Here is a 20,491-nt window from a genome sequence, read left to right as displayed (position 1 = left end):
GGTAAATGCCTTTTATGTTCTCTCCGAGGAATATAACAATGTGCCTTGCGTGAAAGCTTCTGTTTTTTCGGATGACTGTGTGATCTTGCTCTCCATGGCCGATGTGAGCAAAACTTTAAACAGGTTAAGAATCACAAGGCCGCCTGGCCAGACGAAATACCAGGGTGCGTTCTCAAAACATGCGCAGGCCAGCTGGCAGGTGTCTTCACAGACATTTTCAATCTCTCCTTCTCCCAGTCTGTAATCCCAACATGTTTCATACTGACCACCATTGTCCCTGTTCCCAAGAGTTCTAAGGTAACCTGCCTAACTTACTATCACTGTGTAGTGCTCATCTGTAATTATGAAGTGCTTTGAAAGGCTGGTCATGACACACAACACCACACAGGAGGCTGCTGAGGGGAGAACGGCTTATAATAATGTCTGGAACGGAGCAAATAGAATGGTTTCAAACACCTGGAGACCGTGTGTTTGATGTATTTTAAACCATTCCACTAATTCCGCTCCAGTCATTACCACCAGCCCGTTCTCCCCAATTAAGGTGCCACCAACATCCTGTGCAACACCATCATTCCAAATACCATATACCCAAGCTAATTCGCATACCACCCCAACAGATCCAGAGAAGACAATCTCAATTGCACTTCACATTGCCCTTTCCCACCTGGACAAGAGGGGAAATAACTACAGTATGTTAGAATGCTGTTCATAGACTACAGCTCAGCGTTCAACACCATAGTCTCCTCCAAGCTCATCACCAAGCTAGGGACCCTGGGACTGAACCCCTCCCTCTGCAACTGGATCCTGGACTTCCTGACAGGTTGGGCTCAGGTGGTGAGGGTAGGCAATAAAACCTCTACCACGTTGACCCTCAACACGGGGTCCACTCAGGGGTGTGTGCTTAGTCCTGTACTCCCTGTTCACCCACAACTGCATGGCCGCGCACGACTCCAACACCATGAAGTTTGCTGGATCACCGACAGAAATGAGTCAGTTTACAGGGAGGTCGTCAGAGACAGCAGTGTGGTGCCAGGACAACCTCTCCCTCAACATCAGTAAGACCAAGGAGCTGATCAAATCAAACCTCACTAATGCTCTTGTGGCTGAATGGAAACAAGTCCCCACAGCAATGTTCTAACATCTACTGGAAAGCCTTGCCAGAAGAGTGGAGGCTGTTATAGCAGCAAAGGGGGGACCAACTCCATATTAATGCCAATGATTTTGGAATGAGATGTTTGACAAGCAGGTGTCCACATACTTTTGGTGTCCTTAAAAATATTTAGATATCAGGTCATCACAGATTTGGCCCCTGGAGGGCGTGGCACCCGTTTGACGAAATAAAGGTTGAATAAAATAAATAAACACATACAGGAAGGAGCAGCTTGGCATCACCTTGATGCAAAAGTAAACAGCACATGGCTGACAGGAACGACTCCTGGGTCAATTCCCTTATATGCGGACCCAAACAAGGGATGGGATGTTCTGATGGTATTAGGTAGTGGCCTAGAGAGGGATAGTACTATAAACAGTTGAATATTTTGTTACTGAAGTAACCCCTTTTTCATTTACAAGGGAATGTGTGCGCATTACCACTAGAGGTTGGTGCGGTCTGTTCTATTGACCCTTATGGCAACACTTACCATAAGACATTATCCCTGCAAGCTTGAGGTTAAGGCTTATGCTTTGTCTCTCTATGTATCAACATTTCAACTGACTCAAAATGGCTGGTATTTAGTCGGGATCTTTGTGATATTATTAGAAAACATTGTAAGGGATTCATAATCATGACAAGTCTTGTAATGCATTATAACTGCATCATAATGCATTGCATTTGCATGTAAACTATTGCTGGTATGTTACCGCACACTTACTCTACAATAGGCTTTCATTGGGGTACCACAGTCAGTGTGCCATGTACCATCAGCTATCACAGTCAGTGTGCCATGTACCATCAGCTATCACAGTCAGTGTGCCATGCACCATCAGCTATCACAGTCAGTGTGCCATGCACCATCAGCTATCACAGTCAGTGTGCTATGCACCATCAGCTATCACAGTCAATGTGCCATGCACCATCAGCTATCAAAGTCAATGTGCCATGTACCATCAGCTATCACAGTCAATGTGCCATGTACCATCAGCTATCACAATCAGGGTGCCATGTACCATCAGCTATCACAATCAGTGTGCTATGCAAAAAAAATAAAAATAAAAATAAAACATTAGCATGACCCAATAGTTGTTCCTGTCAATTGTGTGCTGTTTAGTCTTGCATCAAGGTTAATGCCAAACGTCTCCTTCCTGGATGTGTTAATATTGCACAAAGAATATTGCTTCCATCAATGTAATTGTCTGCATCATTTCCAATCCCCCATATATTTTTTTGGTATATATATATATATATATTTTTTTTTGGTATATATATATATATACCAAAAATATGCATGCGTGTATCCATACACGCATGCATATTTACATACACATACCTATATAGACATACATACCTTTTTAAAGAATTTACCTTTATTATTATTATTCCCCGCAAACCCTACCACCGATCCCCCAATTGGAGTAAACTAATAAACACTTCGGCTTTTACCTTCAATTTATTCATCTTATACACATTTTACAGACACAGTCTATTTTACAATAGTTATTTTTGGTTTGTTTTTAGTCCTTCTATTTCTGATGTCCATCCAGTTTCATTTATATTTGTAACTGTGCTATTTCACAAAAGTTCTGAACCTATATACATTTTACAGACCCCGTATGTTTTACATTGTTATCTTGTTATTAGTCCCACCCTTCAGCTCCATTCAACCCCTCCCATCTATCTCTCAACATCATCCATTTCGGATTTCTATTTGCCATATATTTTTCAACTGTGCTGTGATGCTTCACAAAACAATTGAACCTTTCTATTCTCATAGCTTCTACAGATTGTAAATTAAAAATAAACATTTTTGCTAAAATAATAATTATATTATTGATTGATTGACTATGGCTTTTCAAATCACCCAGTATTGCTATCTGCAGCGTTAGTTCTAGGCAAATATTGCAATTCTTCAGCCATTCCTGGACCTGTGACCAAAAACGAGTTACATGTGGACAATACCAAAATAAATGATCTAATGACTCTGCCTCCGCACAGCAGAATCTGCAGAGCTGGGAAGATTGTATCCCCCATATATATATATATATATATATATAACATTCTATTAGTTGCAAGAATTTTGTATAGTAATTTAAATTTTAAAAAATTGAAGTTCTGAATCCAGAGTTGTTTTGCGTATCAATTCATAAACCATGTGCCATGGAATGGGTACATCGAAAATCTCTTCCCAACTATTTTGCAGTTTATATGGCACAGCTGTCAGTTTTTTGGTCCTTAAATGAAATTGGTATATGTTTATATTTATCACACTTTTCTTTAACCATTTATGTTCTTTAATACAGGGCCGACATACAAGTTCCTTACCTTTTTCCCCCTTCTACTTGCCTCTTCCATTTTTGTGGTAATGCTGCAATTAATTGGTTGTAATTTTGGGTAGAGCAGACATTTCCATATGTCTGTGTTAGCTGCATGTGTGACATCACTCCACCAGTCCTATTTATAATATCATTTACTAAAATTATACCTTTTTTTAAAATTTCTATGAAAAATACAGTTTTTTTTATCAATTACTATATTTGAATTTAACCACAATATTTGTTGTATTATTTGTTCTGTCTTTTCAGGTGGATTAAACTGAAATTGCAACCAACTTTCTAAGGCTTGTTTAAAAAAATATAGATATTTTGGAGATTATTTCCTTTTCAAACAACCGAAAGTGGGCAGGTGTAATCTGAATAAAGGGAAAAAGGCCCTTCTTGAACATTGGTACGAATGTCTCATCCTCTTTACTAGAAAACCAGTTTGGATTTAAGTATAACTTTGGTATGACTGATGCCTTTAGGTAGAGGTCTAATGCTTTAATATTTAATAATTTCTGCCCTTCAAATTCATATTCGTTATATAAATAGGCCCTTTTAATTTTATCTGGCTTGCCGTTCCAAATAAAATGTAATATTTTTTGTTCATATAATTTAAAAAGCAGGTCACTTGGTGTAGGCAAAACCATAAGCAAATAGGTAAACTATGATATGACTAAAGAGTTAATCAGGGTGATTTTTCCACAAATAGACAGGTATTTTCCTTTCCATGGTAGCAAGATCTTAGCTATTTTTGCTTACTTTCTATAAAAACTTATTGGAGTGAGATCATTTCTTTCTTTTGGGATTTGTATACTGAGTATGTCCACATCTCCGTTAGACCATTTAATTGGTAAACTACATGGTAATGTAAAATTTGCATTTTTTAGTGATCCAATACACTTCTGTCCACTTATCATAATTTGGTTTTAATCCAGAGAGGATAGCAAAAGTATCTAGATCCTCTATGAGGCCGCGGAGAGACTCTAATTGTGGTTTTAAAAGAAAACATGAATCATCGGCGTACAGTGACACCTTCGTTTTTAAGCCACGGATTTCTAATCCCTTAATGTTATTGTTTGGTCTAATCTTAACAGCTAACATTTCGATGGCAATAATAAATAAATAAATATGCCGATAGTGGACAACCTTGTTTTACTCCTCTAGATAGTTTTAAACTTTGAGATGTAGCCATTATTTACTATTTTACACCTCGGGTTACTATACATAACTTCAACCCATTTTATAAGAGATTCCCCAAAATTGAAATATTCTAGGCATTTATATATAAACTCCAGTCGTACTTTATCAAAAGCCTTTTCAAAATCAGCTATGAAAACCAGGCCTGGTGTCCCCGAGATTTCTCATAGTATTGTATTGTTTCCAGTACTTGTCTTGTATTATCTCCAATGTATCGTCCATGTAAAAAAACTGTCTGATTAGGATGAATAATATCTGACAATACTTTTTTAATTCTATGTGCCAAGCATTTTGCTATGATTTTTGCATCACAACACTGAAGTGTAAGAGGTCTCCAATTTTTTAAATGGACTGGATCTTTATATATACCATTTGGGTCCTGTTTCAGTAATAATGATATCAGACCTTCTTGTTGCGTGTCTGATAATCTACCATTTATATAGGAGTGGTTAAAACATGCTAATAATGGTCCTTTGAGTATATCAAAAAAAGTTTTGTATACTTCCACTGGTATGCCATCCAGCCCTGGAGTTTTCCCATCCTTAAAGGCCCCAATTGCATCAAGCAGTTCCTCCTCTGTAATTTGGCCTTCACATGAGTCTTTCTGTACAGATGTTAATTTTACATTATTATTAGGGAAAAAATCCATACAATTAGTTTCAGTTAGTGGAGATGGAGGAGCCTGAAACGAAAACATATTCTTAAAGTACTTCCGCTTTCAAAATATCATTTGGTGAATCATGCGTGACTCCATCATTTGCAACAAGTTTTAATAAAAAAAAATTGGTAGCATTTCTATATTGAAGATTGAAAAAGAATGTGGTGCATTTTTCCCCATATTCCATCCAGTTCGCTTTATTTTTATAATATACTACACTGGATCTTTCTTGAATAAGTTCCTCCATTTCTTTTAGTTTTTCCTCTAACTTATTCTGTGCCTCTATTGTACCATTTTTATTGCTATCTAACTGTACTGTTAGTCCTTCAATTTCCTTTGTTAATCTGGACTCTTTTGATCTAAATTGCTTTTGTTTTATAGATGAGTACTGAATTACATGGCCTCTAAAGGCACACTTAAAAGTGTCCCATACAATAAGGGGATCTGCTGTACCTATGTTATGTTTGAAAAAGTCAGTTATAAATTCTTCTGTCCTAGTTCTAAACAATTTATCATCTAGTAGGCTTTGATTACATTTCCAATATCCTCGCCCACGTGGAAATTCTGTAAGAGTAATATATATGCCAATTATGTGATGATCCGACCGCATTCTGTCCCCTATCAACACTTTTTAAACTTTTGGTGGCAGAGAGAATGGCATATGAAAGTAGTCAAGACGACTAGCTTGATTAAGCCTCCGCCATGTATATCTCACTAGGTCAGGGTATTTAAGTCTCCATATATCCACTAATTCCAATATATCCATGACATTCATGATTTCCTTAAGTGCCTGAGGGTGATAGTTTGTACTGTGATTTCCTTTCCGGTCCATAGAGGTATTTAAGACCGTATTAAAATCTCCCACCATAATAATAGAGCCTAGTGTTGCTTGTAGAGTTGATAAATTCTTATATATATTTTCAAAGAAGCCTGGATCATCATTATTCGGACTGTATAGGTTAATAAGCCATCTATCTAATAAGACAATCTGTTTATTGTCCAATAACATATTTAAAATAATCCATCTACCTTGATAATCTGTTTGGACAATTTGCACATTTGGATAAAAATTACTGTTAATTAAAACCATCACCTCTTTTGAATTTCTTTGCCCATGGGAGAAATATATTTCACCCCCCCAGTCCTTTTTCCACAAAACTTCATCCAAAATTGTTGAATGGGTTTCCTGTAAACAATAGATATTATATTCCTTCTCTTTTAACCAGGTAAATACTGATCGTCTTTTCTTATTATATGCTAGGCCATTACAACTGTAACTGGCTATACTTATTTCACCACTTACCATAATGTGACACAACTTTAAATTCTATTTATGAAAATATATGTTTGTAAACGAACCATTAAAAAGTAACATGATGATTGAGTGTCTATATAGCTGTTCCATGATATTTGCATTGCTACTAAGTAAACCTCCAATTGGTCCCTACTATTCCACCCGCTAAAAGCCTTCCTCATCCCTAGTTGGGTTGTCATCCCAATGCCCGGCAGACCACCCCCGATCACCCGTATCCCATAACCCTGACTCTTCAGGGTTATGGGATCCATCCTTCGAAAAGAGCACACAGTGCCATTTACCGAATTGAAGTAAATCAATTGCCAAGTGCATTTCCATTTCCATCGCCCTCACCTCGATTTGTATTTTATATAGCTGTGGAACATCCTCCATTGTCCCTAACATCTTTTACTCCTTCGCAACAGTTGGGGGATACACACATCCACACGCACTCAACCCTTTCCACCCACACAACCATAAGCTCACATTGTCAACAGTTGCACCATCCCAGAGCCCAACTCAAGAAAGGTCTTGATTTACAAATGCAGCTGCATTAGAAGGCCTGCAAGACCACACAAAAAATGGGCAGAAATTGAGAGATTTTATTAACCATTGTCACATCCTAGATGATGGAGGTCAAATGTACACCCTTTCCCTGAAACACCCACAATACGGTCACCCGTATTGACCATATTCCCAAGCATCTCCATGCAGTCAGACTTTTGATTTTGTGCCACCAGGATCACAATAATATACCCCCTCTCTGAATGTCCGAGTGTGACCCCCTCCCCATGGGTTACTGCAGCTAGTGTTTCCAGCACTGCCACTGCCTGGGTGGGGGCACCCTCACCAGAATCCCCACCGGCTAGGTACAAGGTCGTCAAGGTTCTCATTAGCAACTTTAAGAATTTCCTTGTGTAGTATGCTGTCCCTTTAGGGGGCTTTGCAGGACCAACCCCTTCCAAGCGGGCTCAGAATCTTGAGGGGGCAGTGCTGTTCTTGGTCTCTGACCGCATTTTGGCTGCACAGAGACCGCTTACAGCAGGCCCATAAAACAGTTAGGGACTTCTCCTTAGTATCTGGGTCATTCAGGTGGGTGTCTATGGTATAGGGTTGTTGACTGTACCATTAAACTAGGATCATAAATAAATAATTAGATAGAATTTATTTAAAACATTTAGATCCCCATGATAGGACAATAAATAAATTAAATGTATAATTTATTTTAAAACTGTTCCACCATGATAGCTGATCTCACCTTCCATATGCAAATAAATAAATAAATAAATAAGACGTATAATTCATTATAAAAGTATATCCATCATCTGAACAACATTGAAAGCCCTCTCATACCCCAGCTCACAGCAATACATTGGTTATGGGATATGCAACCATTTCATTACTCACTCACTCAACTTTCCAAAACATAACAAATAAAATTAAAAGATAAACACACACCCACCATCCACACATACTGCGCCTTCTGTTTACTTAGTTTTTATCTTCACCATGTTGAATTAGTGCTTGTGTGTTCCAATTAGTTATATGTGAAGATATTTACAAAAGCTATTTTTTATTATTGTATTGTCACAATCCATAACCGGGCTAGAATTGTGTTTCATTATTTTCCTCATCTATGAGAACTTTGTCATTTTTAAAATAACCATGGAGTAGTCTTTGTGTCTCTGAACAACTGGTTATCAATATATAGTTTATCAACGTCGAGAGCTACTCGTTTCCCTTTGAATCTATTTTCTTTGAAATTTGGATACAGAACTTTACGCCGTTATGCAATTTCCTTCGGAAACTGATCATTCATGCCCATTTTGGTCCCAGCAAGTCTTTTACCCAGGCTTTTAACCATTCTTTTATGTTTAAATGAAGCAAATTTGGCGTTCATACCTTTTGCCTCTCTGTCCGAAGCGGTGTACAAGTTCAAGTTGGATTTTGTCGATAGCTTCGCGTGGGATTTGAAGCGCTGTAAGGAGGAACTCTAACTACAGATTCAGGAACGTCCCCTTCTTTCTCCTGGATATCTGTAAGTACCAGATTCTCTCTCATGGTTCTAGTTTGTATGTCCAGTAAGGCTTCTCTCAGAAAGGTGTTCTCCTTTTTAATTTCATTAACTTCGTTTCAATATTGTTGACTGTCCCTTTTAGCTTGTGTGTTTCCTTCTCCAATGTCGCAGCTTTTTCATCACTCATCTCGAGGCTTGCCTTCAACTGTTTTATATCCTTACTAACTAATTCAAGTATACAAAGTTAGTCATTTATTGATTTTAACAGATCGGTTTCGACCTTTACCATTCCCGGTGGTGAAAATATTAAGTCGTCTGTGTCTGTAGAAGAGTCACGTTTTCGCTTTGAAATCGGTTCCCCTGTCTTACTCTCATGTTTGGGTGTTGCTTGTTTTCGTAATATTTGTCGATAAATGTCTCTAGTCTTAAGATTTGTTTTGTGTTATTATCCAGATTGAAGGTTATCACCCACTAGATTGTGAAGTGCTAATATTTTAGTCTAACTTACCGATATTGAATATTATGTTTTTATCTTGAGGTGCTCCACAAAACTTCGTTCAGTCCGCCATCTTCCTTCCTCACCTGCTCAACCTGTTACCTGCTCTGTCTACCCACTGTTACCTGCTCTGTCTAGCACCACTGTTACCTGCTCTGTCTACCCACTGTTACCTGCTCTGTCTACCCACTGTTACCTGCTCTGTCTACCCACTGTTACCTGCTCTGTCTAGCACCACTGTTACCTGCTCTGTCTACCCACTGTTACCTGCTCTGTCTAGCACCACTGTTACCTGCTCTGTCTAGCACCACTGTTACCTGCTCTGTCTACCCACTGTTACCTGCTCTGTCTAGCACCACTGTTACCTGGTCTGTCTAGCACCACTGTTACCTGCTCTGTCTACCCAGTGTTACCTGCTCTGTCTACCCAGTGTTACCTGCTCTGTCTACCCACTGTTACCTGCTCTGTCTACCCACTGTTACCTGCTCTGTCTAGCACCACTGTTACCTGCTCTGTCTAGCACCACTGTTACCTGCTCTGTCTAGCACCACTGTTACCTGCTCTGTCTACCCACTGTTACCTGCTCTGTCTACCCACTGTTACCTGCTCTGTCTACCCACTGTAACCTGCTCTGTCTACCCACTGTTACCTGCTCTGTCTAGCACCACTGTTACCTGTTCTGTCTACCCACTGTTACCTGCTCTGTCTAGCACCATTGTTACCTGCTCTGTCTACCCACTGTTACCTGCTCTGTCTAGCACCACTGTTACCTGCTCTGTCTACCCACTGTAACCTGCTCTGTCTACCCACTGTAACCTGCTCTGTCTACCCACTGTAACCTGCTCTGTCTACCCACTGTTACCTGCTCTGTCTAGCACCACTGTTACCTGCTCTGTCTAGCACCACTGTTACCTGCTCTGTCTACCCACTGTTACCTGCTCTGTCTAGCACCACTGTTACCTGCTCTGTCTAGCACCACTGTTACCTGCTCTGTCTAGCACCACAGTTACCTGCTCTGTCTACCCACTGTTACCTGCTCTGTCTACCCACTGTTACCTGCTCTGTCTAGCACCACTGTTACCTGCTCTGTCTACCCACTGTTACCTGCTCTGTCTAGCACCACTGTTACCTGCTCTGTCTACCCCCTGTTACCTGCTCTGTCTAGCCACTGTTACCTGCTCTGTCTAGCCACTGTTACCTGCTCTGTCTTCCCACTGTTACCCGCTCTGTCTAGCACCACTGTTACCCGCTCTGTCTAGCACCACTGTTACCTGCTCTGTCTAGCACCACTGTTACCTGCTCTGTCTACCCACTGTTACCTGCTCTGTCTAGCACCACTGTTACCTGCTCTGTCTACCCACTGTTACCTGCTCTGTCTAGCACCACTGTTACCTGCTCTGTCTACCCACTGTTACCTGCTCTGTCTACCCACTGTTACCTGCTCTGTCTACCCACTGTAACCTGCTCTGTCTACCCACTGTAACCTGCTCTGTCTACCCACTGTTACCTGCTCTGTCTAGCACCACTGTTACCTGCTCGGTCTACCCACTGTTACCTGCTCTGTCTAGCACCACTGTTACCTGCTCTGTCTACCCACTGTTACCTGCTCTGTCTAGCACCACTGTTACCTGCTCTGTCTACCCACTGTAACCTGCTCTGTCTACCCACTGTAACCTGCTCTGTCTACCCACTGTTACCTGCTCTGTCTAGCACCACTGTTACCTGCTCTGTCTAGCACCACTGTTACCTGCTCTGTCTACCCACTGTTACCTGCTCTGTCTAGCACCACTGTTACCTGCTCTGCCTACCCACTGTTACCTGCTCTGTCTAGCACCACTGTAACCTGCTCTGTCTACCCACTGTAACCTGCTCTGTCTACCCACTGTAACCTGCTCTGTCTACCCACTGTTACCTGCTCTGTCTAGCACCACTGTTACCTGCTCTGTCTAGCACCACTGTTACCTGCTCTGTCTACCCACTGTTACCTGCTCTGTCTAGCACCACTGTTACCTGCTCTGTCTACCCACTGTTACCTGCTCTGTCTACCCACTGTAACCTGCTCTGTCTACCCACTGTAACCTGCTCTGTCTACCCACTGTTACCTGCTCTGTCTAGCACCACTGTTACCTGCTCTGTCTAGCACCACTGTTACCTGCTCTGTCTACCCACTGTTACCTGCTCTGTCTAGCACCACTGTTACCTGCTCTGCCTACCCACTGTTACCTGCTCTGTCTAGCACCACTGTTACCTGCTCTGTCTACCCACTGTTACCTGCTCTGTCTAGCACCACTGTTACCTGCTCTGTCTACCCACTGTTACCTGCTCTGTCTACCCACTGTTACCTGCTCTGTCTAGCCACTGTTACCCGCTCTGTCTTCCCACTGTTACCCGCTCTGTCTACCCACTGTTACCCGCTCTGTCTAGCACCACTGTTACCTGCTCTGTCTAGCACCACTGTTACCTGCTCTGTCTACCCACTGTTACCTGCTCTGTCTAGCACCACTGTTACCTGCTCTGTCTACCCACTGTTACCTGCTCTGTCTAGCACCACTGTTACCTGCTCTGTCTACCCACTGTTACCTGCTCTGTCTACCCACTGTTACCTGCTCTGTCTACCCACTGTAACCTGCTCTGTCTACCCACTGTTACCTGCTCTGTCTAGCACCACTGTTACCTGCTCTGTCTAGCACCACTGTTACCTGCTCTGTCTAGCACCACTGTTACCTGCTCTGTCTAGCACCACTGTTACCTGCTCTGTCTACCCACTGTTACCTGCTCTGTCTACCCACTGTTACCTGCTCTGTCTAGCACCACTGTTACCTGCTCTGTCTACCCACTGTTACCTGCTCTGTCTAGCACCACTGTTACCTGCTCTGTCTACCCACTGTAACCTGCTCTGTCTACCCACTGTAACCTGCTCTATCTACCCACTGTTACCTGCTCTGTCTAGCACCACTGTTACTTGCTCTGTCTAGCACCACTGTTACCTGCTCTGTCTAGCACCACTGTTACCTGCTCTGTCTACCCACTGTTACCTGCTCTGTCTAGCACCACTGTTACCTGCTCTGCCTACCCACTGTTACCTGCTCTGTCTAGCACCACTGTTACCTGCTCTGTCTAGCACCACTGTTACCTGCTCTGTCTAGCACCACTGTTACCTGCTCTGTCTACCCACTGTTACCTGCTCTGTCTACCCACTGTTACCTGCTCTGTCTACCCACTGTTACCTGCTCTGTCTACCCACTGTTACCTGCTCTGTCTACCCACTGTTACCTGCTCTGTCTACCCACTGTTACCTGCTCTGTCTACCCACTGTTACCTGCTCTGTCTACCCACTGTTACCTGCTCTGTCTACCCACTGTTACCTGCTCTGTCTACCCACTGTTACCTGCTCTGTCTACCCACTGTTACCCGCTCTGTCTACCCACTGTTACCCGCTCTGTCTACCCACTGTTACCCGCTCTGTCTAGCACCACTGTTACCCGCTCTGTCTAGCACCACTGTTACCCGCTCTGTCTAGCACCACTGTTACCCGCTCTGTCTAGCACCACTGTTACCCGCTCTGTCTAGCACCACTGTTACCTGCTCTGTCTACCCACTGTTACCTGCTCTGTCTACCCACTGTTACCTGCTCTGTCTACCCACTGTTACCTGCTCTGTCTACCCACTGTTACCTGCTCTGTCTAGCCACTGTTACCTGCTCTGTCTAGCCACTGTTACCTGCTCTGTCTAGCCACTGTTACCTGCTCTGTCTAGCCACTGTTACCTGCTCTGTCTACCCCCACTGTTACCTGCTCTGTCTACCCCCACTGTTACCTGCTCTGTCTACCCACTGTTACCTGCTCTGTCTACCCCCACTGTTACCTGCTCTGTCTAGCACCACTGTTACCTGCTCTGTCTACCCACTGTTACCTGCTCTGTCTACCCACTGTTACCTGCTCTGTCTACCCACTGTTACCTGCTCTGTCTAGCACCACTGTTACCTGCTCTGGCTACCCACTGTTACCTGCTCTGGCTACCCACTGTTACCTGCTCTGGCTACCCACTGTTACCTGCTCTGTCTACCCACTGTTACCTGCTCTGTCTACCCACTGTTACCTGCTCTGTCTACCCACTGTTACCTGCTCTGTCTACCCACTGTTACCTGCTCTGTCTAGCACCACTGTTACCTGCTCTGTCTAGCACCACTGTTACCTGCTCTGCCTAGCACCACTGTTACCTGCTCTGCCTAGCACCACTGTTACCTGCTCTGCCTAGCACCACTGTTACCTGCTCTGCCTAGCACCACTGTTACCTGCTCTGCCTAGCACCACTGTTACCTGCTCTGTCTAGCACCACTGTTACCTGCTCTGTCTACCCACTGTTACCTGCTCTGTCTAGCACCACTGTTACCTGCTCTGCCTAGCACCACTGTTACCTGCTCTGCCTAGCACCACTGTTACCTGCTCTGCCTAGCACCACTGTTACCTGCTCTGCCTAGCACCACTGTTACCTGCTCTGCCTAGCACCACTGTTACCTGCTCTGTCTAGCACCACTGTTACCTGCTCTGTCTAGCACCACTGTTACCTGCTCTGTCTAGCACCACTGTTACCTGCTCTGTCTAGCACCACTGTTACCTGCTCTGCCTAGCACCACTGTTACCTGCTCTGTTTACCCACCTTGGCGTGACACCAATCTTACAAAATAAAGGTTGAATAAAATAAATAAATGAACATATCCAGAAAGGAGCATTTTGGTGTTAACCTTGATGCAAGAGTAATATACAATAATATCATATGCTATGTAGCAGACACTTTTATCCAAAGCAAATTAGAGTCATGTGAGCAGACATTTTACATGTGGATGGTCCCGAGAACCAAACCCATAACCCTGGCGTTACAAGCGCTATGCTGAGCTACAAAGGACTACGACTACTTGGTCAATTTAATTATATGCGGACCCAAACAAGGGATCAAATGTTCTGATAGTATTTGGTAATGTGCCTAGAAAGGGATAGTAGTTTTAACACAATATAAACAGTCAGTGTGCTATGCACCATCAGCCTTTGAAGTAATTAAAGCATTAATACACAAAGGTGTATTAATTGTGGTTTGTGGTTTCAGCATGGCTGTGCTACGGTCATAGGTAAAGTATAGCCTATCTATTTACTAGGCTACTTGTCCAATTAAATGAGAGATGGGGATGATAATTTGTTCCTTTGGGAATATAAATCCATCACGTCCAAAAAAGGTGAGGAATTTATACTGCAATGATTATGAAAAAAAATAAACCGGAAAAAGATTCCTATGTCTAATTACACTGAACAAAAGTATAACTGCAACATGTAAAGTGATGGTTCAATGTTTCATGAGCTGAAATAAAAGATCCCAGAAATGTTCCATACGCACAAAAAGCTTACTTCTCTCAAATTTTGGGCATGAATGTATTTACATCTCTTTTAGTGAGCATTTATCCTTTGCCAAGATAATCCATCCCCCTGACAGGTGAGGCATATCAAGAAGCTGATTGAACAGCATGCTCATTACACAGGTGCACCTTGTGCTGGGGACAATAAAATGCCACTTTAAAATGTGAAGTTCGGTCACACAACACCAATGCCACAGATGTCTCAAGTTTTGAGGGAGTGTTCAATTGGCATGCTGACTGCAGGAATGTCTACCAAAGCTGTTTCCAATTCATTTAATGTTAATTTCTCTGCCGTAAGCCATTGTCATTTTAGAGAATTTGATAGTACGGTTTGCATATGTCAACGTTGTGAACAGAGTACCCCGTTGGGGTAGTGGTGTTATGGTATGGGCAGGCATAAGCTACGGCATAAGCTATGAACACAATTGCTTTTTATCCATGGCAATTTGAACGCACAGAGATACCGTGACGAGATCCTGAGGGCCATTGTTGTGCCATTCACCCGGCACCATCACCTCATGTTTCGGCATGACAATGCACAGCTCATGTCGCAAGGATCTGTACAAAATTCCTGGACGCTGTAAACATCCCAGTTCTTCCATGGCCTGAATACTCCCCAGACATGTCACCCATTGAGCATGTTTGGGATGCTCTGGATCAATATGGATCAATATGCTGTCCCTGTAGCTCAGTTGGTAGAGCATGGTGTTTGTAACGCCAGGGTTGTGGGTTCGATTCCCACGGGGGGCCAGCACAGGAAAAAAAAAAAAAAAAAAAAATGTATGAAATGAAATGTATGCATTCACTACTGTAAGTCGCTCTGGATAAGAGCGTCTGCTAAATGACTAAAATGTAAAAAATGTAAAAAATATGTACTGCACCGTGTTCCAGTTCACGCCAGTATCCAGCGACTTCGCACAGCCATTGAAGTGTGACAACATTCCACAGGACACAATCAACAGCCTGATCAACTGTGGAAGAGGTGTCGCGCTGCATGAGGCAAATGGTGTTCACACCAGATACTGACAGGTTCTGATCCACGCTCCTTTTCTTAAAAGGTATCTATGACCAACAGATGCATTAAGTATTACCAGTCATGTGAAATCCATAGATTAGGGTCTAATAAATGTATTTCAATTGACTGATTTCCATAGGTAAACTGTACAGTAACTCTTGCATTTATATATTTTTTTTAATAAAACAATTTTTGATCTGCTCAGTAATGGCTGCATTATGTTAGTTTGTGAATAAGCTTTTCATCATATCCACGATTTGCACATACGTTCAGTCAGCTTGCAGTACAATATTTCAACCACTAGAAGATGTGCATATGCATGGTCTAAAGTTTGCAGGGAGGTGAGCACATTCTCACAAAGTGAATTTATTATGAATGCCAACTTTTGCCTGAAAACCAGCGCATGCGCATTTTGGGGTATATTTTGTACTTACAAGGTTTTTTAATGAGGCCCCTGGAGTTTGCAAAGAGGCACGTGAAAGACTGATCATAACGCAAAAGATTATATGATCTGATGAGATAAAAATCCAACTCTTTGGTCTGAATGCAAAGCTCTATACCTGGAGAAAACCAGGCACAGCTCATTCCCCGTCTAACATCATCCCTACCGTGACATGGTGGTTCAAACAGTACAATGACCCTAAGCAGCCAAAGCAACGCTGGAATGGCTTCAGAACAAACATGTGAAAGTTCTTGATCGGCCCAGCCAAAGCCCAGACTTGAAACCCATTGAAAATCTGTGGAAAGCCTTGAAGATTAATGGGGAGTGGCGGGGAACAAACTTAAGAGCTTGAAAAAAAATCCCCAAATCCAGATGTGTAAATCTGATAAAGATATACCCTAGACGACTCAAGCTGTAATCGCGGACAAAGGTGCTACTACAAACTATTGACTCAGGAATGTCAGTACTTAACTAAATGAGATCAGTATTTTATTTTCAATCAATTTGCAAAAATGTCTAAACATGTTTTCACTTTGTCAATATGGAGTACTGGGTGTAGATGGGTGAGAAATCAATTTTGAATTCAGGCTGTAAAAAAAGTGGAATAAGTCAAGGTTAATACTTTCTGAAGGCACTATCATCTTGTGAGTGTCTAGTCAGCTAGTGCTTTCAGTGTCTACAACATACAAATACTTCCTCATATTTATTTTAAAGTGTATATCCATTTTATTATAACTAATCAAGATCACGTTACATAATTTCCTTCAGTAATGCATCGTCTTAGACAAAAAAGAACAGAAATCACATCGTCTGGGTGACCAGATTTAACGGTCATCGGAATAATTTAAAATGCTCACCACAGATGGATGCCGGATCATCATATTCAAGTTACAGTAGTACTTACAACTAGAATTTAGATGGAGGCTTGTCCAGTACAAACTATTTATAAAGTGAAAACGGATGAAAGCATTACATTTAAGTACAGAAAAGTCCCCAGTAGAGTTCAATGACACATTATCTAACAGCAACAACCAATCCTAACAATTCTTGATTACTCTAATATCAACAACCAATCCAAACATTTCAGTTCAGACAGTACCAATCAAAACTAGAGGTTATGGGTAGCATCCATAGCCTTGAGCTGGCCAGAATTTAGCCAGCTAAAAGGTTAATTAAACACTAGCCTATCATGGCATGCAGTAGCACTTTATAACAAAGTCCGCTTCCACTTAGTGTCTTACTAATACAATGAAGTACGTGATTATTCTGCATTAATAGGGTCTCTCAGAACCCCCCCCCAAAAAAAAAAAATGTATTCTGTCAGATAAGGCTTAAACAAAAAGTGCGCAAGAGTCCAGTTGTGTCCTCTGTAAAACCAAGCCGTCTTCAAAGCAATTTCCAATCACACATTAACGACTGTCACTGTTTTTCAAAGCTTTATGGCATCAGTGGCATGAGTCTTAAACTATGTAACAAGAACTACCAGGTGTGCAGGCAGTTTATACAAAATCAATATTTAGAAGTGCTATTCCTCTGAAATGATCGAGCTTTATTATTCATTTTACTGTATAAATTGAGTCGTAGCAGCTTTACTGAAAGAATACATTAAACAAAAAGCTTTGTATAGCGAGAGGTTTCTAGGATGCTGTCCGTACCCAGTGCTTTTTTCTTCAATATGCTGAACAGTTGGCAACACTGGCACTGCCATTTTAAAATGTCAGAGTTTTATCTTGTACAGTTCTAAGTAACATGTGATAGGTGCAAACTTAATATATATAAAAATAAACAAAACATCCATGTTGACCACATTGTAGCAGACTTGGCTCCTTAGTCAAGACAGACTTAGTTGAGTGGCGGTCCAGTCTTCCATCCAGCATAGCTGCTCCACAGAAACCTCTTAGATATGCTCAGAGGTGTGTACGTCAGATGTCCATACATTGGACCAGAACTGCATCCTTCTGAAAGGCATCAAAAAAAAAAAAGTGACAAGCACACAGAATCCAACTGCTCTTCTGTGCTCAAAACACAATCCTTGAGTACACTCAAGTGGTCCACTGTAGCTCAGTTGGTAAAGGGCACTTTCCAGCTAGGATAGTGGGGTTGGATTCCTGGACCACCCGTATGTAAAATATGCACCCATGACTAAGTCGCTATGGATAAAAGCGTCTGCTAAATGGCATGTTATTATATCCGTCCATCATCCCCTCCGTCTCTCATCACCACGCTGTTTCAAATTATAAACTAAAATATACAAAAAAAATACACTTTTTAAAAAAGGATGGGTATTTCAAAATGTTCAGTTGCAGCAGGTGGGTGGACTAAGGGTTGAAGTCAAGTTGACAAGTTGACGAGCTCGTGGGCCACAAACTGTTTCAAGCGCTCCAGGTACTGTCCGTAGAGCTCGACGTCGTTGTGGCCGGCACCTTCCACCCACAGGGGCTCCACGGGCCTCTGGCAGCGCTCGTACAGCGCCAGGCCGTGGGAGAAGTCGATCACCTCGTCTTCCGTCCCGTGGATCACCAGCACCGGAGACGTCACCTTGGAGATCTTGTCAATACTTTGGGAGGCAAGGCGAGGACAGACGCATGGACGTACACACACACACACACAAAAGAGGAAGGGAACAGTTAGGCAAGTATAATTTCCCCCAATGCTGAAACAGATGACATGAATAGGACTTAAAATTACCCAATGTGGTCATTTCAACAGCAGGCAGCTTCCCCTTTCAGCCTTGTCAACAGTGTAATTCTCCATAATCTGGTGGCAACCAAGGACCACCAGATGGGGCTATTGAGTCCAGAGTGACTCAAACATGACTGCTTTTATGGTGTGTGTGTGTGTGTGTGTGTGTGTGTGTGTGTGTGTGTGTGTGTGTGTGTGTGTGTGTGTGTCTCACTTGGGAAAGGCATCAAAGCAGTAGGTTTTCTTGGTGTCTGGGAAGGCCACTCTCATGCCAGAGGTGAGGGGGGAATGCAGTACGACCGCGGCGCTCTCGTAGCGTGCTGCCAGGTCCACGGACGGGACCGTACCGATACTCTGACCATACACGATCACGTTCTCTGGCCTAATACCGTACCTGAGGGGGGAGACAGAACACCCTCGGGTTAAACATTATCAGCATCAAGGTGGTAAATAACCTAATATATATGATAATGTAGGCCTAGTCAAGATCAGGATGATAATATAGTCACAGTTATTCAGTCAGTCTCCATTGACATGATTCAGTCACTACTCAGGTCAGAAGTCAATTGGTCAGGAGAAGGTGGAAGTCAAGGATAGGTGTGGGGCCATTGACATGTCAATAAGACCAAAGAAAAATTAAATAGAGAAATAAAGATGTACACATCTCTGTACGTCACTTTGGATAAAAGTGTCTGCTAAATGGCATAAGCGAGAGACAGAATTCCATAGCTGATTATGGAGAATGTGACCAACACAGCCAGTCAGCTGATGATCCTGGCTCTAAACCGCTGCAGGACTGAGAACAAAACATCAGTTCTGACTAACCCAGCATGTACTGTACAACAGCACCTCTATTTCTTAAATCAATATATGAAGAGTGTCTTAACACCCAAAAAAGGCAATGGTCTCTACCTACTAGCACTGACTTTGCAAAGAAATAGGCCTACTTTGAAGGAAAAATGTACTTTATGCGATTGTATCACCAAGCCATCTTAAAGATGAATTAACTAATTGTACATCACCTCTGGATAAGAGCGTCTACTAAATTACAAAATGTAATTATATAATAATTATCATGAAAGAGCGGATTGTTGTTGCCAATGGAACAACCTCATTTTCTGATTATGCAAATTAAATCAATAACATGCAACTAGTAGGTTTTCAAAACATTTCTCTTTAGAAAGGTGAGGCAAAGAAGCTGTGTTCATTTGGGCATGTAACAGAAAATGTTTGGCAACTGAAATGAAAAAAAGAGTATCTTCCCATTTCAGTCTTTTTCCCATTTGGTGCATGATGAACACAAAGCTTTTGTATTGAAGCTTCAGACATCCTCTGCCCCCAGCGACTTGCCAGTGAAATCCAGCCAGGCTGAACATTGACCCCAGAGTAGGTCATCCAACTGGTTGGAGCATGACAGCACAGGCACGTGATGGGGCGGAGGCTCACAGGAGGTCAAAGCCATCCAATGGACTATGTCGGAGTTTCCCCATTTGACAAGGTCCCATAGGAATTAACCTATATAAAATAACCAAAATACTCAGATGTGGGTGAGGAATTTAAAAACTTCAGCCTGTTCTTTACATGCAACCGTTTTGAGCAGCAGTACCTCAAACGTTAGGCCTGGATGTCATCTTTAGTCTATATCAGACACATCTAATCTAGTTACTGGTTTTACTGCCAGGCTATAAAAGGCTGGCCAAAGCATAAAATAGCAAGAGGTTGTCAAAACACACTGATTATAAATTAATCTAAAACATCTGATATACAGTAAAGTCAGGGCTGTAACAGTAGGTCAGGTGATATGAACGT

At 42.2% G+C, this 20,491-nt stretch overlaps 2 protein-coding genes, 1 long non-coding RNA gene and 1 other non-coding gene across 11 annotated transcripts in view; 2 read left to right on the top strand and 2 right to left on the bottom strand.

Annotated features, from left to right (window-relative positions):
* Positions 1–9,265, bottom strand: part of cemip2 (cell migration inducing hyaluronidase 2) — a 74,484-nt gene extending 65,219 nt beyond the window's left edge. Inside the window, exon 1 of one of the 2 annotated variants that reach the window (XM_029762359.1) lies at positions 9,149–9,265. The gene's annotated coding sequence lies outside the window, so the exon portion shown is untranslated. Of the gene's footprint in view, positions 1–8,525; positions 8,618–9,148 lie in introns of those variants that run through there. The other variant, XM_029762357.1, reaches the window with a different exon arrangement.
* Positions 8,590–17,299, top strand: LOC115199860 (uncharacterized). The gene is made up of 2 exons (XR_003879429.1): positions 8,590–8,661; positions 15,435–17,299. It is a non-coding gene; the product is annotated as an uncharacterized LOC115199860 (long non-coding RNA).
* trnat-ugu (transfer RNA threonine (anticodon UGU)) lies at positions 15,221–15,293 on the top strand. Its single transcript has one exon. It is a non-coding gene; the product is annotated as a tRNA-Thr (tRNA).
* The window catches only part of abhd17b (abhydrolase domain containing 17B, depalmitoylase), a 23,618-nt gene continuing 19,833 nt past the window's right edge, over positions 16,707–20,491 (bottom strand). For all 7 annotated transcript variants that reach the window (XM_029762364.1, XM_029762361.1, XM_029762363.1 and 4 more), the window contains 2 exons: positions 18,897–19,076; positions 16,707–18,557 (listed from right to left, as the gene is read on the bottom strand). In XM_029762364.1, coding sequence (XP_029618224.1) covers positions 18,332–18,557; positions 18,897–19,076 — 406 coding nt within the window. In that variant the 3' untranslated portion in view covers positions 16,707–18,331. The remainder of the gene's footprint in view (positions 18,558–18,896; positions 19,077–20,491) is intronic.

The sequence above is a fragment of the Salmo trutta genome, chromosome 9, assembly GCF_901001165.1.
Source record: "Salmo trutta chromosome 9, fSalTru1.1, whole genome shotgun sequence".
In the NCBI taxonomy this organism is placed as follows: domain Eukaryota; kingdom Metazoa; phylum Chordata; class Actinopteri; order Salmoniformes; family Salmonidae; genus Salmo; species Salmo trutta.
This window is presented reverse-complemented; position numbering and strand designations above follow the sequence as displayed.